This window comes from Apis laboriosa, unplaced genomic scaffold (genome assembly GCF_014066325.1).
Source record: "Apis laboriosa isolate Shangri-la unplaced genomic scaffold, ASM1406632v1 scaffold68_cov148, whole genome shotgun sequence".
NCBI lineage: Eukaryota > Metazoa > Arthropoda > Insecta > Hymenoptera > Apidae > Apis > Apis laboriosa.
In genome coordinates, this window is record NW_025224135.1 from 7,574,675 (window position 1) to 7,591,349 (window position 16,675).

The 16,675-nt window shown below is 35.4% G+C and overlaps 2 protein-coding genes across 6 annotated transcripts in view; one reads left to right on the forward strand and one right to left on the reverse strand.

Annotated features, from left to right (window-relative positions):
• LOC122718774 (guanylate cyclase soluble subunit beta-1) overlaps positions 1-12,368 on the forward strand; it is a 31,892-nt gene extending 19,524 nt beyond the window's left edge. For 2 of the 3 annotated variants that reach the window (XM_043944090.1, XM_043944091.1), the window contains 3 exons: positions 886-1,026; positions 2,356-2,513; positions 9,859-12,368. In XM_043944090.1, coding sequence (XP_043800025.1) covers positions 886-1,026; positions 2,356-2,513; positions 9,859-9,988 — 429 coding nt within the window. In that variant the 3' untranslated portion in view covers positions 9,989-12,368. Of the gene's footprint in view, positions 1-885; positions 1,027-2,355; positions 2,522-9,858 lie in introns of all 3 variants that reach the window. The other variant, XM_043944092.1, reaches the window with a different exon arrangement.
• LOC122718775 lies at positions 4,015-16,147 on the reverse strand. 3 transcript variants are annotated; one of them, XM_043944094.1, is made up of 3 exons: positions 16,032-16,147; positions 14,997-15,144; positions 4,015-7,463 (listed from the first exon to the last, which is right to left on the reverse strand). In XM_043944094.1, the coding sequence occupies exon 3, from the start codon at positions 7,420-7,422 to the stop codon at positions 6,559-6,561; it is 864 nt and encodes a 287-aa protein (XP_043800029.1). In that variant the 5' UTR covers positions 7,423-7,463; positions 14,997-15,144; positions 16,032-16,147; the 3' UTR covers positions 4,015-6,558. The 3 variants fall into 3 exon arrangements, with proteins under 3 accessions (XP_043800029.1, XP_043800030.1, XP_043800028.1); XM_043944095.1 differs by lacking the exons at positions 14,997-15,144; positions 16,032-16,147 and adding an exon at positions 9,168-9,282; XM_043944093.1 differs by lacking the exons at positions 14,997-15,144; positions 16,032-16,147 and adding an exon at positions 8,579-8,786.
• Positions 16,148-16,675: the final 528 nt, after the last annotated feature.

Here is a 16,675-nt window from a genome sequence, read left to right on the forward strand (position 1 = left end):
GGCAAAGATAATTTTGGTAATTTCACCGATATGTGAATTTAAACTTCGAAAGGATTAACAATGCTTGTGGATCCATTGAAATGGAATCCATTGAAATATGGCTCGATTCGCTGGAGGTAATAATATGGAAAGTACATCTGTATAGTGTAACGTAAAACGCTTATGGCGATGTGTATTTTTGAAAGGCGCTCTCGCGTTGGAAAGAAAGTTTCCTTCGTAATGCGTGCCGTTTAAAATGCATTAATAAAAAGTTGGGAGGGAGTTCGTAGAAAATACGAACGATAACCGTTCGTATTGTGTTAGAAATATCGGTTGTTTTAAATAATAATGCATACTGGAACGAGAGAAAACTTTTATACGTCCCTTAGGACTCCCTTTTATATAGCTTGACTGTTTTTAAAACTGTTTTATAAACTTGACTGTTTGGTCGTGAAATTCAAAAGTGTATTACAACATGTAAATTATCCTCTATATATATTACAGAATATGTATCTGAATTCATCTTCAAGAATTCCTTTTTCCTTTTTTTTTTTTTCGAATAATTCGTAACGAAATTTTTAAGATATTTTTTGCTATTATCCATTGATGATCATACGATTTCTGGAAACATTAAACATTAAATACAAAATTAAGAATTTTTTAGAGAACAGATCCTAAAACTCAGTAATCTAAAAACCACAACAATACAATTAATCATCTATCTGAATTCAAAATGGATGTTCACTGATACACCATCTCCTTCCTTCCTTCCAAAAAAAATAAATATTTCTATAAATTTTATTTTGGCGAGGTTGAAACCAAGATATAACCATTATACACCCAACAACGGATATATTTGAATTTACGAGAAGGCTTGTTAGCACTGATCCACTTTGGTCGGACTAGGTCGAAACTGTTGGTGACAAATACATGGCCGTGAGCGGATTACCGGAACCATGTCGTTGCCATGCACGGTGCATCGCTCGTCTCGCTTTGGATATGATGGATCTAGCCGCTGACGAAGTGCAGATCGATGGCGAGCCAGTGGTAAGCCTCCATATTTTTTTTTTTTATGCACCCGCTTTGCGGCTTTCAATTTTTATGTTTGCATCCGCTCGAATGATCATCCTATACGGGAAACGTTTATCATCCTCGTGTTTCCAACTTTACGATATTAATTAAATATTTCTGAATTCGAAAATGAAACGAATAACTTTTCTTTTTTTTCACATGACAATGATGAAATTTCGAACTGTTAGTTGAAAATGATGATTGCGAAATAATAGTAATTGATATTTGTTGAACGTGGATATTTTTTTCATTAAAATTTTTCAAATCTTTGTGTACTTCTCATTGACGAGCAATATGTTTAAAACTTGACGAATTTTTTATCATTTATATTGTTTTTTTTTTTTTATATTAATTCAATACTTTCTTCAATTCTCAATTGGATCATAGATAATCGAGAAGCGTTTAGGTTTAAGTTACTCAATTTTAAAATATTTAATTTCATTGTATTTTGAATTATATAAAATATAAGAAGGCTTGTTATACGAGTACAAATAAACACTATATTACACGATGATGCAACACTAAGAGCCCATTAACTATCTATAATAATACCCGTTTGTATATTTATTTATGAATTTTTTAAATCGTTTACTTTTCAAATCTTGCTACTATTATATTTTTTCTAGAAGCATGAGAAACATGCAAACATATTTTATAAATTCTTGACACGAAAGCTAACCTGTCTAACAGTACTGTTAATTAAGTATCTTAAAATTGTATAACCTCGTTCAAATCTATCATAAACTCTTGTGGTCCCGTAAGATATTGCGATCTGCCCATCTCAATCATCATCGCTATTTATTTTCCATTTCCTTACTTGCGATAATATTTCTGTAAGAAAAAAAAAAAAAAAAAAAGAAAAAAATTAACGAAACACCAGTTAAAAGCAATTCGTTTTATTCATTCATCAAACCGAACGCTTCCTCATTCCAACGCTTTCCACAACCACGTCAAACGCGGCACTCATAATTCACTCATCATATCTCAAACATGTTTGTCCCCGGTCAACAGACCGATTACACGCCAGAAGACACTTCCAAGTGAGTTGAACGTTGACTTTTCAATCCCGTCCTAAGGAGGAACTCGCATCGGCACCGGGGGACTGGCTAGATCTCTTCGTTCTTGCATTCTATTACTTACCCGTAGAAAGACTCTTGTTTCTCCTTCCTGAATACCGTCTCCTTCCTGTTCCTTCGCGAAAGCTTCCGCCGTGCGCGAATACGTGACGCGAATTCTCATCTCCTCTTTTGTAAGAGGTCCTCCCCCTCTCCCTCCGTTTCACGAAACGTGACTATTGCCCCGCAGAAAATCACCATCGGGATCCACAGCGGGGAGGTCGTGACCGGTGTAATTGGGCATCGTATGCCCCGTTACTGCCTGTTTGGAAACACCGTGAATCTGACCAGCCGAACCGAGACAACAGGGGAGCCCGGCAAAATAAACGTCTCCGAGGACGCGTACAGGTAACAAAGTTACGTTGACTCGTTTAATTTATGATAATTAGAGATTATTCTCGAAGCTCGACCGGAAAAAAAAAAACAGGATATATAGGAGAGACGAAGGTTGGAGCTCAGTGCCTCGCTTCGAATCGTAAGCGGTTTATTTTGCGCGAGGCAAACTTTTATCGAGAGCTGGCTCGGGATTTGGTTCGTTTGTTTTCTTCTTTTTCTTTTTTTCTTTTTTTTTTTTTTTTTTTTTTTTTTTTTTTTTTTTTTGCTTTTTCAAAAGCGTGGAGGAGGAAGATCCAGGTGGAATTTATCAGGGGTGATTTGTAGAAGTATTTGTAGAAGGATTATATCGAGTTGCTTTTTTTGTAAATTAACATTGTGAATTATGATAAATCGCGAAGTTAATGGAAGTTTAATGGAAAAGTTTTTATCATCCGAGAAAGCGTGTATAGGTATTTGATAACGTGAGAAATAAATATTTTGTAGCGAAGTTGAATGATACAGAGAAATTTGTTTTTTCGATAATAACGATGTTTAGGATAATTTATGTATTAATGTTTATGAACGAGTGGTCAAAGTTTAACTATTCGTGCTATTAGGATCGTTTGAAACAAAGAAATTAAAGAATGTAATAAATAATAAAACGCATTACGTATTAATTAATAAAATTATTCTGAAAATGACATATAATATAATTACTTCAAAGACACGTTTCATTTATAAAGAAATATTCTGACGTTTCATTCCATTTTACAAGCAAGCAAATACGCTATAATATAAAACTCAAGATGGCAAAAATTGTATACATAATGAAAAGATGAGGACGATCATTAGCTTTGCAAGAAAAAAATGCATAGATACGTCAAGCTTATTTTTTTCTGTACTAATATACATGGAAATGAACTCAATCTTAAAATGCTTTCGACATCTCGATCTATCAACTTTTTCTTTTCTCTCTCTCTCTCTCTGATATTCCAATAACACCTTCGGTTTCTCTTTAACAAGCGTCTGAAACACGTTACGTTAAAATCGATGGATCAAAGTATGGAAAAATGTTCTGACTACGTCCATGATTTTTGAAATTTTATGTCATTCTCCATTTTACTTAGAAACATTCTATTTTGTATTAAAAAAAAAAAAAATTAAATTTCATCGATTTCGCGTACACCTACTCGTCCATCCTGAATATCGAGAGCCCGACTCGAATTACATATTGATGGACGGTCGGTAACAATATCCGGCGACATTATCGCGACGATGAATTGTTTAGATGGTAGGTAATTGAATTACGGGAACTCGGGAAAATCTAGACGAGGACATTGTGAATTATCACGGTGGTGGGAAACGTATTCGATACGATTGGTGTAAAATTTAATGCAAAACGCCAATCGAAACAGTTACACGACGTCTGTCAGCTTGTTCCCCCCTCCCCCCCCCCCGGGTATTTTAAATTATCAATATCATCATATTGTTCGCAGGCGAATAGTTGGACGATTCGTGAAAACGACTATTACAATACTATAAATCATCGGTCATCAATTTTATTGCTAAATTTTATTGCTAATCCAACGAAACTTAAGCCGAATGATTTATTTTCACCTCGAAACGCTTTAATCCCGGCTAAAACATTCCGCTCAAACTTCGCCGCAATATTTTATAACGATCGTAAACTCCGATGGCATAACACTTAACACAGATAAGCTCCTTATGAAAAATTTAATCCACCGGTAAACCAAACTTAACCACCACATAAGCACAACACTCGCCGCTCATATTTATACCCGGAACGAAGTTCAAAATTCATAAACGGCGGTTCTTCTTTATGATATGACGGTCGCGTGATAGAAATAAAAGTGGCGAACGGGCACAGTTTCCCGTAGTTCGGATAGGATTCTCTTCGATTCTCCATCGCTTTTAACCTCGGGATATTACATTGTACGTAATTATTCGCGACCTATTGAACCTAACTTTCCTAACGTTTTAAATCTCTGTGTCTCGTGTGTTTAAATTACGGCGGCTATTAAATCCGGGTGAAAACGTTTATCTTATTTGATTGACGTTAAAATTGTTTTCGTGTTTTCGAACGCGCGCGAAGTATGTATTGAATGAATTTCACTTGTTGGATTTCGTTGTTTCTTCGCCTATTTATTTTTATCAAAATAAATAATAACATTGGAATAAGTTAAAAATTGGAATGGATGAATAATTCGGTTTGTTCAACGAATTTGTGAATGATGTTAGATTCGAAAGTTTGTCGAAGAATTTAAGAAAAGCGTAAAGCAGTTCTACGTATCTTCCATTAGAATTTAAAGTAGATATTATGTACAATCGATACACAATTTCTTTCGATTGCTTTTTCTCTTATATTGGCTACCTTCGTTTCGTCGAAATGTTTTTAATGCTTTTTAATGGTTCGATGATTTATATCATGTAATTTGTTCAATCTTAATACGTTTTCTTCCTTGACATTAAAGGAAATTTTTGCAAAAATCGGAATGAATGATGGATGAATCTATCTACGATTTTATGAAATCAATACAAATGGAGGGAAATATTTCAGCTAGGATCCGATTTTTTGTTTCTGTTCTATCGATTCGTGCTTAACGTCTCATTGAAGAATTTATTTTTCTGGCTATTTATTGAGCTGGCCTAAATTCTTCTCTTGAATTACTTATATTTAACTGTTTCCAGATATTTGTTTGAATCCAGCATTTCATTTCTTTGGCAACATTCGTAACAGATAATCCTTTCCCAATACCATGAAATACTGAACGGAACTTAATATCGTAGGTCAAAAGCGCAACGAATCTTTGAAACGATTTAACAGTATTTACAATCGTTAAATACTGCACAGAAAACTAAAAAATGATATAATTTAAAAATAAATGTACAAGTTTCATGTAATAAAATATCCATTTGAAATCAACATTCAGCAAAAATACAATCTAATCAAAATTACAATTGTTAAAAATGATACATATTCTCTAATGAATAGCACAAAGGTATTGAATTATATAATCGTAAAACTAATAATAAAAAAAACGTCCCTTAACAATATTCAAAATAAAGGAAATGTAAAATATTATTCCTATATAACTTTCAATTCGATAAAAACATTTTTCAATTTACATTTACATTATTTCTATTTCCGTCCATATTGGTACAATTCGATCGTTTGAATGATTGAACGCTCTGCGCTATCATGAACGTATGTATATATGTATGTTCTATCATAGGTCCAGTATAAAATATCACGTGTAAAATATTACGTGGAAAACTCGATTCACCAGTATCGAAATTTATACGATCACTCTATTATATAGAACTAGTTCGATCAACAAGTTGATAACTGATACGCAACAGTTCAAACGTTATCTAAAAGAAATTGCGTTCAAAGTTATAAACAACTTTACGTTTTAGCATACATTTAGGCTACATACACTTCGTTTGATTTTATCTTCAAACTTTAAACGTATTCATGGAAACTGTCTATGATTATATCTATTATTTTCTTTCTCCAAGTAAATTTATTTCTTAAATTCTTACGCTGTGATTAAATTTTCGTTCTTGAAGAACTTGAAGAAAGTTTCCTTCTTAAAAAAGGATCCTGATTTAATAAAATTTCACGTTACATTAATAAAATTAATATTACTTGAAAGAGATGAAAAAGGAAGATCTAATAAATCACGCATTATAATAATAGCATATACATAGATATATATATAAATAATTTCTATCACGTATCACACAATATTTATCTTAAACGAAATATTTATACACGTACAAATACATTCATCGATCCGAAACATAATAAAAACACGAGCCACAAATTTCACAAACATCTAATCAATTTCCTCGATATTCGAATCGTTAAGTATATATACAATATTCATTTAAGGCCTCCAATTCCACAATACGTATATTTCACGTGGTTCCATGATTCTCCTACACCGCCAATATTCCTCCCAAACTTTCACCTCGGTGAAAAAATATCCTTTCTCCGGCGAAAAGAATAGGCGAGCTCGATTCGATAATTCAAATCCCTGAAAATTTCTGAATCTCAATCTCGAAGCAGATCCAAATAACTCCTCAACGACTCGGGTATCTGAAGTTGCTGTATCCCGTGCGGCAACGCCCAGTTCTCGAACAGGGCCTCCCTGATCCGGCACCGGCAAAGATGTCTCAATTCAGGGGGGCAAAGGCCGCTCCTCTCGGGCGGCACCAGCTTCTGCTCGACCAAAGTCGGATACTGTTCGTAAACGGAAACGGTGAGCACGCCGCTCTGCTCGGCAATGTATTCAGGCGTCTTCACGAAACCGGTCGTCACGGTTCTCAGCACCAATCTCAGGCAGAGGAGCAAATGTTCCGGGTACGCGATCCTCTCCTGGCCCGGCTGGGCGTCGTACTCGCTCAGCTTGGTCAGCAGTATCTCGAGGGGGCTAGGGGCGAGTTTGTCGCATTCGACCGAGGCGCCGTAACGGAGCATGATCAAAAGGATGTCCGGCGAGCCGTGTTGGATGGCCACTCTGAAAGGCGACACCTGGCCGTAAGATTCCATGGGAACGTCGATGAATCTTTGTTTGACGGGGGAACAGGCGCAACGGTACTCCAATTTGCCTAGGGTGGCGTGGCGCAAGAAGTACATGAGGGCGCGAAGGTTCTCCTCGCGGTCCTCGAAGTCGCTCTTCCACCCGGACAGGAAGTGAGTGACACGGGTGCCGAAAATTGCACCCACCAGGATGCGCTCGAACGTTTTCTCGCAGTAGAAGATGTCGTTGAGCAAGCGGGACACGATCTCGTTGTTGTCTAGGTTCCAATCGAAGCAGAGCTTGGCCGCCACGTAAAGAACGTTGTGGAACTTGCCGAGAAGGCACACGTATCCGTTCTCCATCATTGCTATGTTGTGGTAGCGGAGGGCGGACATCACTATCCTCTCGCAGACGTCTTGCTTGTCTAGGTTTTCAGCTGGAAATTTCGGAAAAATTAATTAGAAAATTTATTTTATTATTGAGAAATAAATCGGTTAATCGTGTTTTTTAAATTTAATCGTGCGAAAGAGGAGAAGTTCGATAGGAGTGAGTCAAGCGTTGTATTGACAAAATAGGTAATTTACCGAAAGAAACGTTATTTCTTAAACGGGTTGCTGGTATTAGTTGGTTCTAGGTTAGATACGCATTATTGTAAATCAGGTTAATACGTGTGAAAGAGGATAGACATTAACCAGGTAACCGGTGAATTACGGTTCGAAAGATGTTCATTATTCCTGTTAATTGATGATCCAAGGATGATCACGTTAGAAAGATAATTATCGCGGTGAAAGTAACAAGTTTAACGCTTAACGTCGATATTTCACGATCACCGCACAATTTTTCACTTCCTTGGAAACGTAAGTTCTTTCTCGTAAGATTTAACCCTCGAAAAACACGCTGCCGATGCTTTCCTAAAATCGTTTAATCCTCGATATAATCATCGATACTTGAGCTAATAAAATTTCTCAAGGATGAAATAAAACAATCGAAATAAAACCTTCTCGATTTTCCATAATCTGCATTAACCTCGCTTTATTTCTATCCAAACAATTATTTCTACTCACCGCGCGAATCATAGAGCGATCGCGACTTGCGAAACCAACCATGTTTTCACGGATAAACGATTCCATCCGCGTCGCTTCAGGTGGTCGGTTTGCATAATTTTTCGAGGAAAGTAAAATCATACGGTGGCACAAGTACGATGCACAAGTTTCTCCCAAGTGTATAACATTACACCAGTATCACTTTCTTTCCGGCATTCCTCGATCGAACCACTTTCATGGTCGCACAATACAGTTTCTAGGAGGTGGTGGACGAACCGAGAGAACTGGTGAATCGAAAACGGTTCGTCCAACCGCGTTGACACGGTCTCGAATCGATTCCCTTCCCCGTTAGGTGTACGGTAAATTCGTAATTTAAAATCGTTCCCTCGGATCGTTCCCAATTTTCTAACCAATGTCTCGATTCGATGTTTTCTCGGGTCGATCGGTAATATCCGATCGGACTATATCGGCCGATTCAAACTGTTTCAACAAACCGATTCAGATTTACCTTGCGAACAGCTATTAATCACGTCCGAGAAATAGCCGACCATCTCGCGACGTTTGTATCGTGAGGCCAGACAACTTCGATCCATTTCCGAGAACAACCTGTCGAAGTAGCAGTCGATCAACACCTCCATCGCCTCTACTTGATGATTGTAAATCTCGACAATCGACATGCACCGATCTTCTGTCAACCTTCGAGATTTGAAAGCACAACTACGTCGTGACCATTGCACGCTTCTGAATGATGGCCGTTGACGAGGAGTCGCGAAAACGAGAGAGAGAGAGAGAGACAGAGAGAGGGTTAATTCGATTAGACGTTAAATAAGTATATTCCAAGGGCTTCATCTTCGTTCGATCGTGAAGGGTGGATTCGTGAAACTACCTGTGTAAAAAGTTTCGAACACGTTGTAGATGAACGCTCGGTGTATTGGTAATTAAGGATTTTTTTGAAAATCGGATGAGGTTATGGTAATACGCTTATGATAATAAATTACGTGACGTGGCTTGAAGTTGGGATAGATGAGCGATAAATTTCCCTCGGATACGTGTGATTATGGTAAATATTTTTAAATTGTTTGGAAAGAGGTACACACCGTCAGCTTTATGACCCTAAGACCGTGTTTAATGGTTTTGTCCCGAATTACAAGAGGGAGAGGGAGCGAGAAGTTGGCTTTTTTTTTTATTTTCCACGCGCAACGCGCGTCTGTGGAATGGAAACTATCGGGACAGTTATCGGACGTTTGAAGATTTTAAATGGATGTTAATTTTCTTATTAATTCCTCTTCAATTTATCGCGCTCGTATTGATGTCTTCCTTCACTACGGATATTTATAGTGTAATGATATTCATTCGAGAAAATCTACCTCTTTTTTTTTACGAATTATTAAAAATTTTTAATATAATCACAAAGTTTTATTTTATAATTATATTACAAATTGAGAATATGAAAATTATATAAAATTATAAAATTTATATGATTATATGATTATATGATTTAGATCAATTTGTGAATATCAGAGAATAAAGTATTATATTTTATAATGATAATTTTAATTTCGCGCAGCTGTATGTGTATAAAGTTTGCAAATTAATATCGATATAAATTATATAATTGCTACATCCATCAAGGTTTATCTAGATATTTTTCAGATAACGAAATATTGTACTTTATAATAATAATCAATTTCAATTAATTAATCAATAATCAATTTCCATACCAATGAATTTAATATTCATTATCGATTTGTTATATATCAGATAACCATGATAATGTTATCATTACAGGTACCTGTGCATGCCAGAGAACCAGGATTCTCAATTTCTGCTTGAATACAGAGGACCCGTGACTATGAAAGGCAAATCGGAACCGATGAACGTTTGGTTCCTGTCCAGAGAAAGGGAGCTATCCGCGTAAATTCGCAATCACTATGGCAGCCGCCATTTTAGCAATACTTTTCGGCTCGAACTCTTTATTCGTTTAGCGCGTTCTATAGATTTTTACAATGCTAATATTCCATGTGATCTTTGACTATCGTATGAAATTGTTGAAAATATCTTTGTAAAAGTACGATATTTAATCCTAGGATGACTTCGATTAAGAGAATTTAATTCATAGATTCTTCTATTTTTTTTTTGTAATTATTAAAATTTGCTTCTTCTTTAATTTCGAAGGTGTTGGCTATAAAAATTATTTTTGATTATTAAAGATACGTGATCTTTGTGTACAATATATATTTACGTAATAGTTAGATTGTACTAAATTAGGCTTAAACGTTAGGTAGAAATCAATAGTGAAAAGTTTTATCGAGAATAATAATTTTTGCAATCGTAAAATTCTGTCATAACAATGTATATTACTCGCAAATTACAGTTGAAGAATTATAGTAACCACCACGATACACGAATAAACCGCACGATATAAAAGTAATCGTACGTTTCAGCAAAAATGTATTGAGAAATATAAGGATAAGAAGAAAGAGAAATTTCAACAGTAACAAATAGCCTCGAAGGAATAAAATTTAAACGAAGAACGTTTTCTACGAATTCGTCGACTCGTTAGGCAACATTCGATCCTAAAACGTTACAACACTTATATATATATATATGTATATATTATTTGCATTTCTATTCACGCGTTACCAACACGTTCAATTCTTCAATCAGAAGAAGAAGAAAAAGAAAAGAAAAAAAAAGAAAAAAGAAAAAAAACGAAACAAAATTTATCATTAATAAGAACTCTTCCTAGATTTAATTCGTGCTAAATACGGTTCCTCGTCAAATATATATCAACGTCCGCGAACACGAATGTCCAGTTACCAACTTAACGACCAGTGTTTATCACTTGTAAATGTAAGAGGCAATTAAATATAAATGTCATCGATACCGTATAACATGTCCATCGACGTTATGCGAAATTTCTTTCCCCGTTTCTCGCTCGTACAGGTTGTCGCCATAGTCACACAGGTCGCCAGAGGTGTAGGATGGCCTCGCCCTTAAACGAGGAAATAAAAAAGAAAAAGAAAAGGGGAATGGGGGGGGGAAAGGAGACGAGCAGAGAGGTAGCTCGATGGAATGTTTCGAAGCTGGAAGGTGTAACGGAACCTGTTCTGCTATCCAACGCGTCCCACGCAAGGTCAATACACAGATATCTCGCGCTCAACACGATCAAAGATGCGACACAGATTCCAACCATCATTTTTCCTTCTTTTCCTGGTGGACGAGGAATATCTCAATACAACGCTTCGTGCCGCGAAAGTAATATATCATGCTTGTTAGGAACCGGACAAGGAGTCTTGGTTCTTTTATATATTTACGAGTTTCATTCCCCCATGTGTTATACAATCATCTACAAAAATCTTGGGTGGAAAAGTAAAGAAACATTGTGAAAAGTAAATTTTTATCTCGACGTTTCTTCGATTTTTGACGCGTAAATTCAATGATGAATCGATTTAATTTTTGTTTTTTTTTTTTATTATTATGGAATGTTCAATGTTAATTCTAAAGTGAAATTTTAACAATAACTTTCTTTGAATCAATTTTGAAAGTCTCCTCGGATGATTGTATGTATATCGTATGTATAATACATGTGTACATTTTATTTTGTATTTCATTGGTGTTTTGTTGCATATTGTTTGAAAATATTGTCTAACGAATGATAATCAAGTTAATAGTTGCAATTTGTTTCATTGATTTTACGACTCTTTTATTATTATTTGTTATTTACATACATGTAAATGGTAAATTCGAAATTACACGTATAATTATTTATAACGTTATTAGAAGTACAAGTAGGTTACGTGTATTTACCAAGATTTATAAGTTATATCTTTAACTATTCACGTGTTAAATAATGATAATAATAATGGTAACATCTCTGAACAGTTAAGAATATCTGTATACCTATTTATTAATGTTAAATTTCTGTGAAATAACTACGTTATAATAATTACGTTAAAACCTGCAAGCATATGACAAATATAAGTGAACTTGATATTTATTGAGTAAATAATCTTTGTACGATTTGATTAATATAATCTTCGTACAAATAGTAAGTACGAATACTGGAAAGAAAATTAAATTATTAAATAGGTTGAGTCCTCTCTCAAACAAGCTTTATACGAATATTTCGTTTAATAACTTAAAAAGCAATTTTATGCATACATAGCACGTATATATAATATTATATTAATTCTTTCATCAATTTTCTTCTCCAATGATAAGTAATTTCGAATGATGAATAATATTCAATAATAAATTGAAGAATTCTAAACTGCAAGCAATTGGATTAACATATACAGGAAATACAAAAGAAATTTACTTTTAATTTCAGAAAACTTTAATTTTACTCGATGAATTAATTGGAAATAAAAATTCATATCGATGTTCATGTGTATTATTATAAAGTATCTAAATAAATTCTTCTTTCAATATGAAAAACAATTTTGTTATCTTACCTTTTTGTATCTCGAATACCATCACTTTCTTTTACATGCGTTTATACTTTACTTTTATAAATATTTTTGTTCGATAGTACACTTCTCATACTTCTCATAAAAAAATATACGCGATACCACAAATTGTATACCAGCATATCCAACGGAGCTAAACTCCATACAATTTCCAACAGCATCATTCGTCTCGAAACCTGTATACAAGCATAGGATCAAGAAGATTAAAAAAAAAAAAAAAAAAAAGGGAGAAGGAAAAAAAGGAAGCGGATTATGGTTTTCTAGACACGCCGGTTTCATGTTATTTTAACTGTTTATAAAATCGCTTATTCAATCGCATGCCGCGGTAAGTGGTATGCAGAATACAGGTTTCGCGAGGTGGAAAGAAAGGCGAACACTCAACTGGTTTACCGGGTGAGGTATGTGGAAAATAAGGCCGAATAATAAAGGAAATAAAAAAGAAAAACCATCCGATGTTATGGGATTAACCGATCGCCGATACTCGCTCATCTCACGAAATCGTGATTTAAACGGGGGGGGGGGGGGGGNAAAGAAAGAAAAAAATTGATATTTACAATTCTGGGAATTTTCCAAGCCACAAATTAACTTCGCAACTCGTTCTTTCTTTCTTTTGTTTCTTTCTCGTTTGATAACGTGTACGAACACGTATAATCGATGGTAAATTTTTCACGACACGTGCGTGAAACGTTGTATCGCGAGAGCCGAGGGTAAATTTGGGTGTGAATACTCGTGGAGGGAAAATATACAAAAAATATGTATCGACGGTCGATACGTGATCACCGTATGGTTCGAGGGGGTTGCATGGAACGAGCGCGTTTCCCGTCCACCCGCCGAGGATACTTTTCCTTCCTTCCTTTCTTCTTCGAAAAGCGAATTCCACGATCGATTTCTACTCATTTGAATACACAGATATTCGGAATTAGCGTGACATTATTTCGCTTTCTCGGATAACTGTTACTTATCAGGCAAGTAGATAAATCAGGTGGAATAATTACTTGTGGAGGAATAAGTTTGCGAAGAAAGCAAGAGAGAGAGAGAGAGAGAGAGAGAGAGAGATATTAAGTATATAATAACGTATAAAATTAACCTAGATAATGATAACGGTGTTGAGGTAAGCCTAGGTCGTGAGACGTTAGATTTGTTATCAAGAGAGAGAATTATAATGGCATTTATTTGCTGTTTTTTCGCTTGGGATCATCATTATTTTAATAGATATCTCGGTTGATTTCTCTGGAGAAAAATTACCATCCATAGTTCCAACATTTGTCAATTGATCATGGTGACCTTAAATATGGAAATTTTTTACTATTTTCTACAAATTCGATCTGAGTTTTAAATTTCATTAATTTAGGATCCATTGAAAAATTTTAAATTTAAATTTTATTAATTGAAAGGTTTAAATATGGAGATGTAATAAAGTATAAAGTGATAGAGTAAAATTTTCATCTAGATTTGAGCAGAAGGTATAAGATAACATTATTTGAAAAATAATGAATTATTGCAACTATTAATAATGCAACAACAATTAAAATATTAATTGTTTCAAAAAAATAACATTTTTTTTTCCCCTCTCCTTTTTTATCACGGTAAAATATTTTATTCCATAGGTTATAGATCATAAAGCGTTACATTTTGCCCGGTAGGTGTCTACGACGTTTCATCGTCACTTTTACAATAGGGTTGGGAATACGTGCGGCAAAGTTTGATCAATTTTATCATAAAATTCGAGTAAAGCTCTAGATTAAATTTGAAACGACAAGAGGACAAATAAACGTATTAAATATCAATTGCGTGAGTTGGAAATTTATACGACGATTAGAGAATATCGATCGAATTTTCCCAGATAGGTAAACGAACTTTCGTGGAAATAAGCCGACACTTCGGTCTAACAAAGTTCGTAATAAACGAGATTAAACCTTGATAACTCAGTTCCTTATTCATTATGCCACACACGTCTCGGTAAATGAGATTAAATGAGTTGAATCTATAACAATCTCTCCATAAAGTACTCACGATTCTCTCTAAATGGTGTAAAGTTTAACATAATGATCATGTACCAACCATTTAAAAGTTATAACAAATTAATTTGAAACGTCATTAAAAATAATATTAACAATTAATAAACGCATCGATGAAACGTTGTTAAATGACTTTTATTAACAATGATCTTGTTAAAAAATTATAAGTAGGTGAATTATAAGTTTGGCTTAGAGAATAAAAAGTGAAAAATATAATTATAAACGAATCTTTAAAACAGAATTTTATGTAAATGTCGAACAACAATGTAAGTAAGGAGTGAAAAATTTGCAAGAAATTTAAAATAAAAATAGCGATGAAACGATACTGATATTGATATGTATCTATTCAACACAGCTAACAAGAGAAGTTGAATCACGTTAAAAGTTATCTTCTGAATATGTATTAATTACATTTGTATATAGATACATGTGATACCTTTTTCCCCTCTTCCAGATTTTTCTTCTCTCGTTTGTACTTTAAATCGATCCTCCCGGAGACGTTTCGTCGCGACGAGAAGAACTCAACTTGTTCTTTTTTCACTTCGGCTCGGGATCAGCTTCGACTGGGTTGCTCAGAGTTCCACCTGTTCAAGTACCAAAGATGACAAAGTAAAGCTAGGCAAATTTATTCTGAGTTTTCTTCGATTTTGCGCTTCCACGAACGTGACACGTGTTTGTCTATATATACGATATCTGTTATCCTATGGAAATTTAACTTATCACTTGTTAACGTTTTAAATATTTCGCGTGAGAGAAAATAAACCTTTGAACATTTAATATTTTTCAAATATATTTTCCACGATTAATATTTATAATATGCAAAAGATATTAATGCTTGATGCAATACTGCACAAATGCAAACAAACATAACTCATAGTATTTTTTTAGAGGAATGTAAATTTCTCTCCCACAATATTACACCACGTAAAAATACGTATCTCGTTTGAAATCACGATGCCAATAGTATGACTCACATAGCTAAATAACTCACGGCTTGATATCGATAATCGACTGTAATTATTCTTTGCTAATATCCGCGAATGGTAAATCCGCGATGATTGCATTGGATCAATCTCTATCGAAGACGAAAAAAAAAAAAAATCGTCTCCACGTCAATATTCAATATAATTGAGAAAAGTTGGTGGCATCATCATCCAGAGAAATCCATTCATCGCTTCCACAATGTGACGCGAATTATCGAAGAATTACAACCGTTTTGCTCTCGTGTAAAAGTAATTACACGGTCGTTTGCAACGCTTACGGTTAATAGGGGCAAACAAAAGGAACAATCGTTGCGTAATTCGCTCGATACGTTCTTTCGTCACGGGAAACATTTCCTTGCCTGTATCGAGAAAATTCGCCATTCTCGCTATTATTCTCTCGTTTACTTTCCATTCACGCACTTCATCCGCGTATATATACATATACATGCATATATATACACACATATCTACGAATACACGCGTACAACCTTGGCGAGATAGACACGCTGGATGATCGATCTTTCATTCCGCTCCAAAGAACGCTGAACGGTATCAATAAAATTTTAGCAGGTGTACCCATTCGATCTGGTACCCATATATGCCCGCACAACCTATCTCGAACAACCTGTGTGTACAAAGCTCGCACGAAATGTGTACACACGCACACGCGAGAAAGCCGGTGAACGGTAAAGAACAGGTATTTAAATGAGAAACCGGATAGTCGATTCTACCTGGCTCGGTAGAGGACGCCACGTCCTCCTCAAGCAAGTGCTTACGTGCCAGACGACTTCCAAGAGAGACCCGTTCTCGTCCACCCTTCTTCCACTCTCGCGCCTCTTTCTCGCTTATTCATCGATACACACGCTCGCGCGCTCGTCCTTTCACTCGCTCGATCGCCCGTTAACGCGCTCGCTTGTTCACTCGCACTTCGTCCCGCCTAACCGCTTATTTACCTACCCACACACTCGAATATCAGGTCTTTCACTCGCTCGCTCATTCATTCCGTATTCCATCTCTCCCGTTTCTTCTCTCTCTCTCTCTCTCTCTCTCTTTATCTCTCTTACTTCATCTACGAACCTTCTCGTTCCCGATCTCTTTCCTTTTTCGCCCGTTCCAAAAGCCTCCACACGTC

Excerpts from the sequence above, each read along its gene's own strand:
- LOC122718775 (XM_043944093.1), bottom strand. The coding sequence starts at position 8,747 with ATGTCGATTGTCGAGATTTACAATCATCAAGTAGAGGCGATGGAGGTG. Across the intron at positions 7,464-8,578 it reads GATTAATAGCTGTTCGCAAG|CTGAAAACCTAGACAAGCAA; the intron begins GTAAATCTGAAT and ends CGAAATTTCCAG.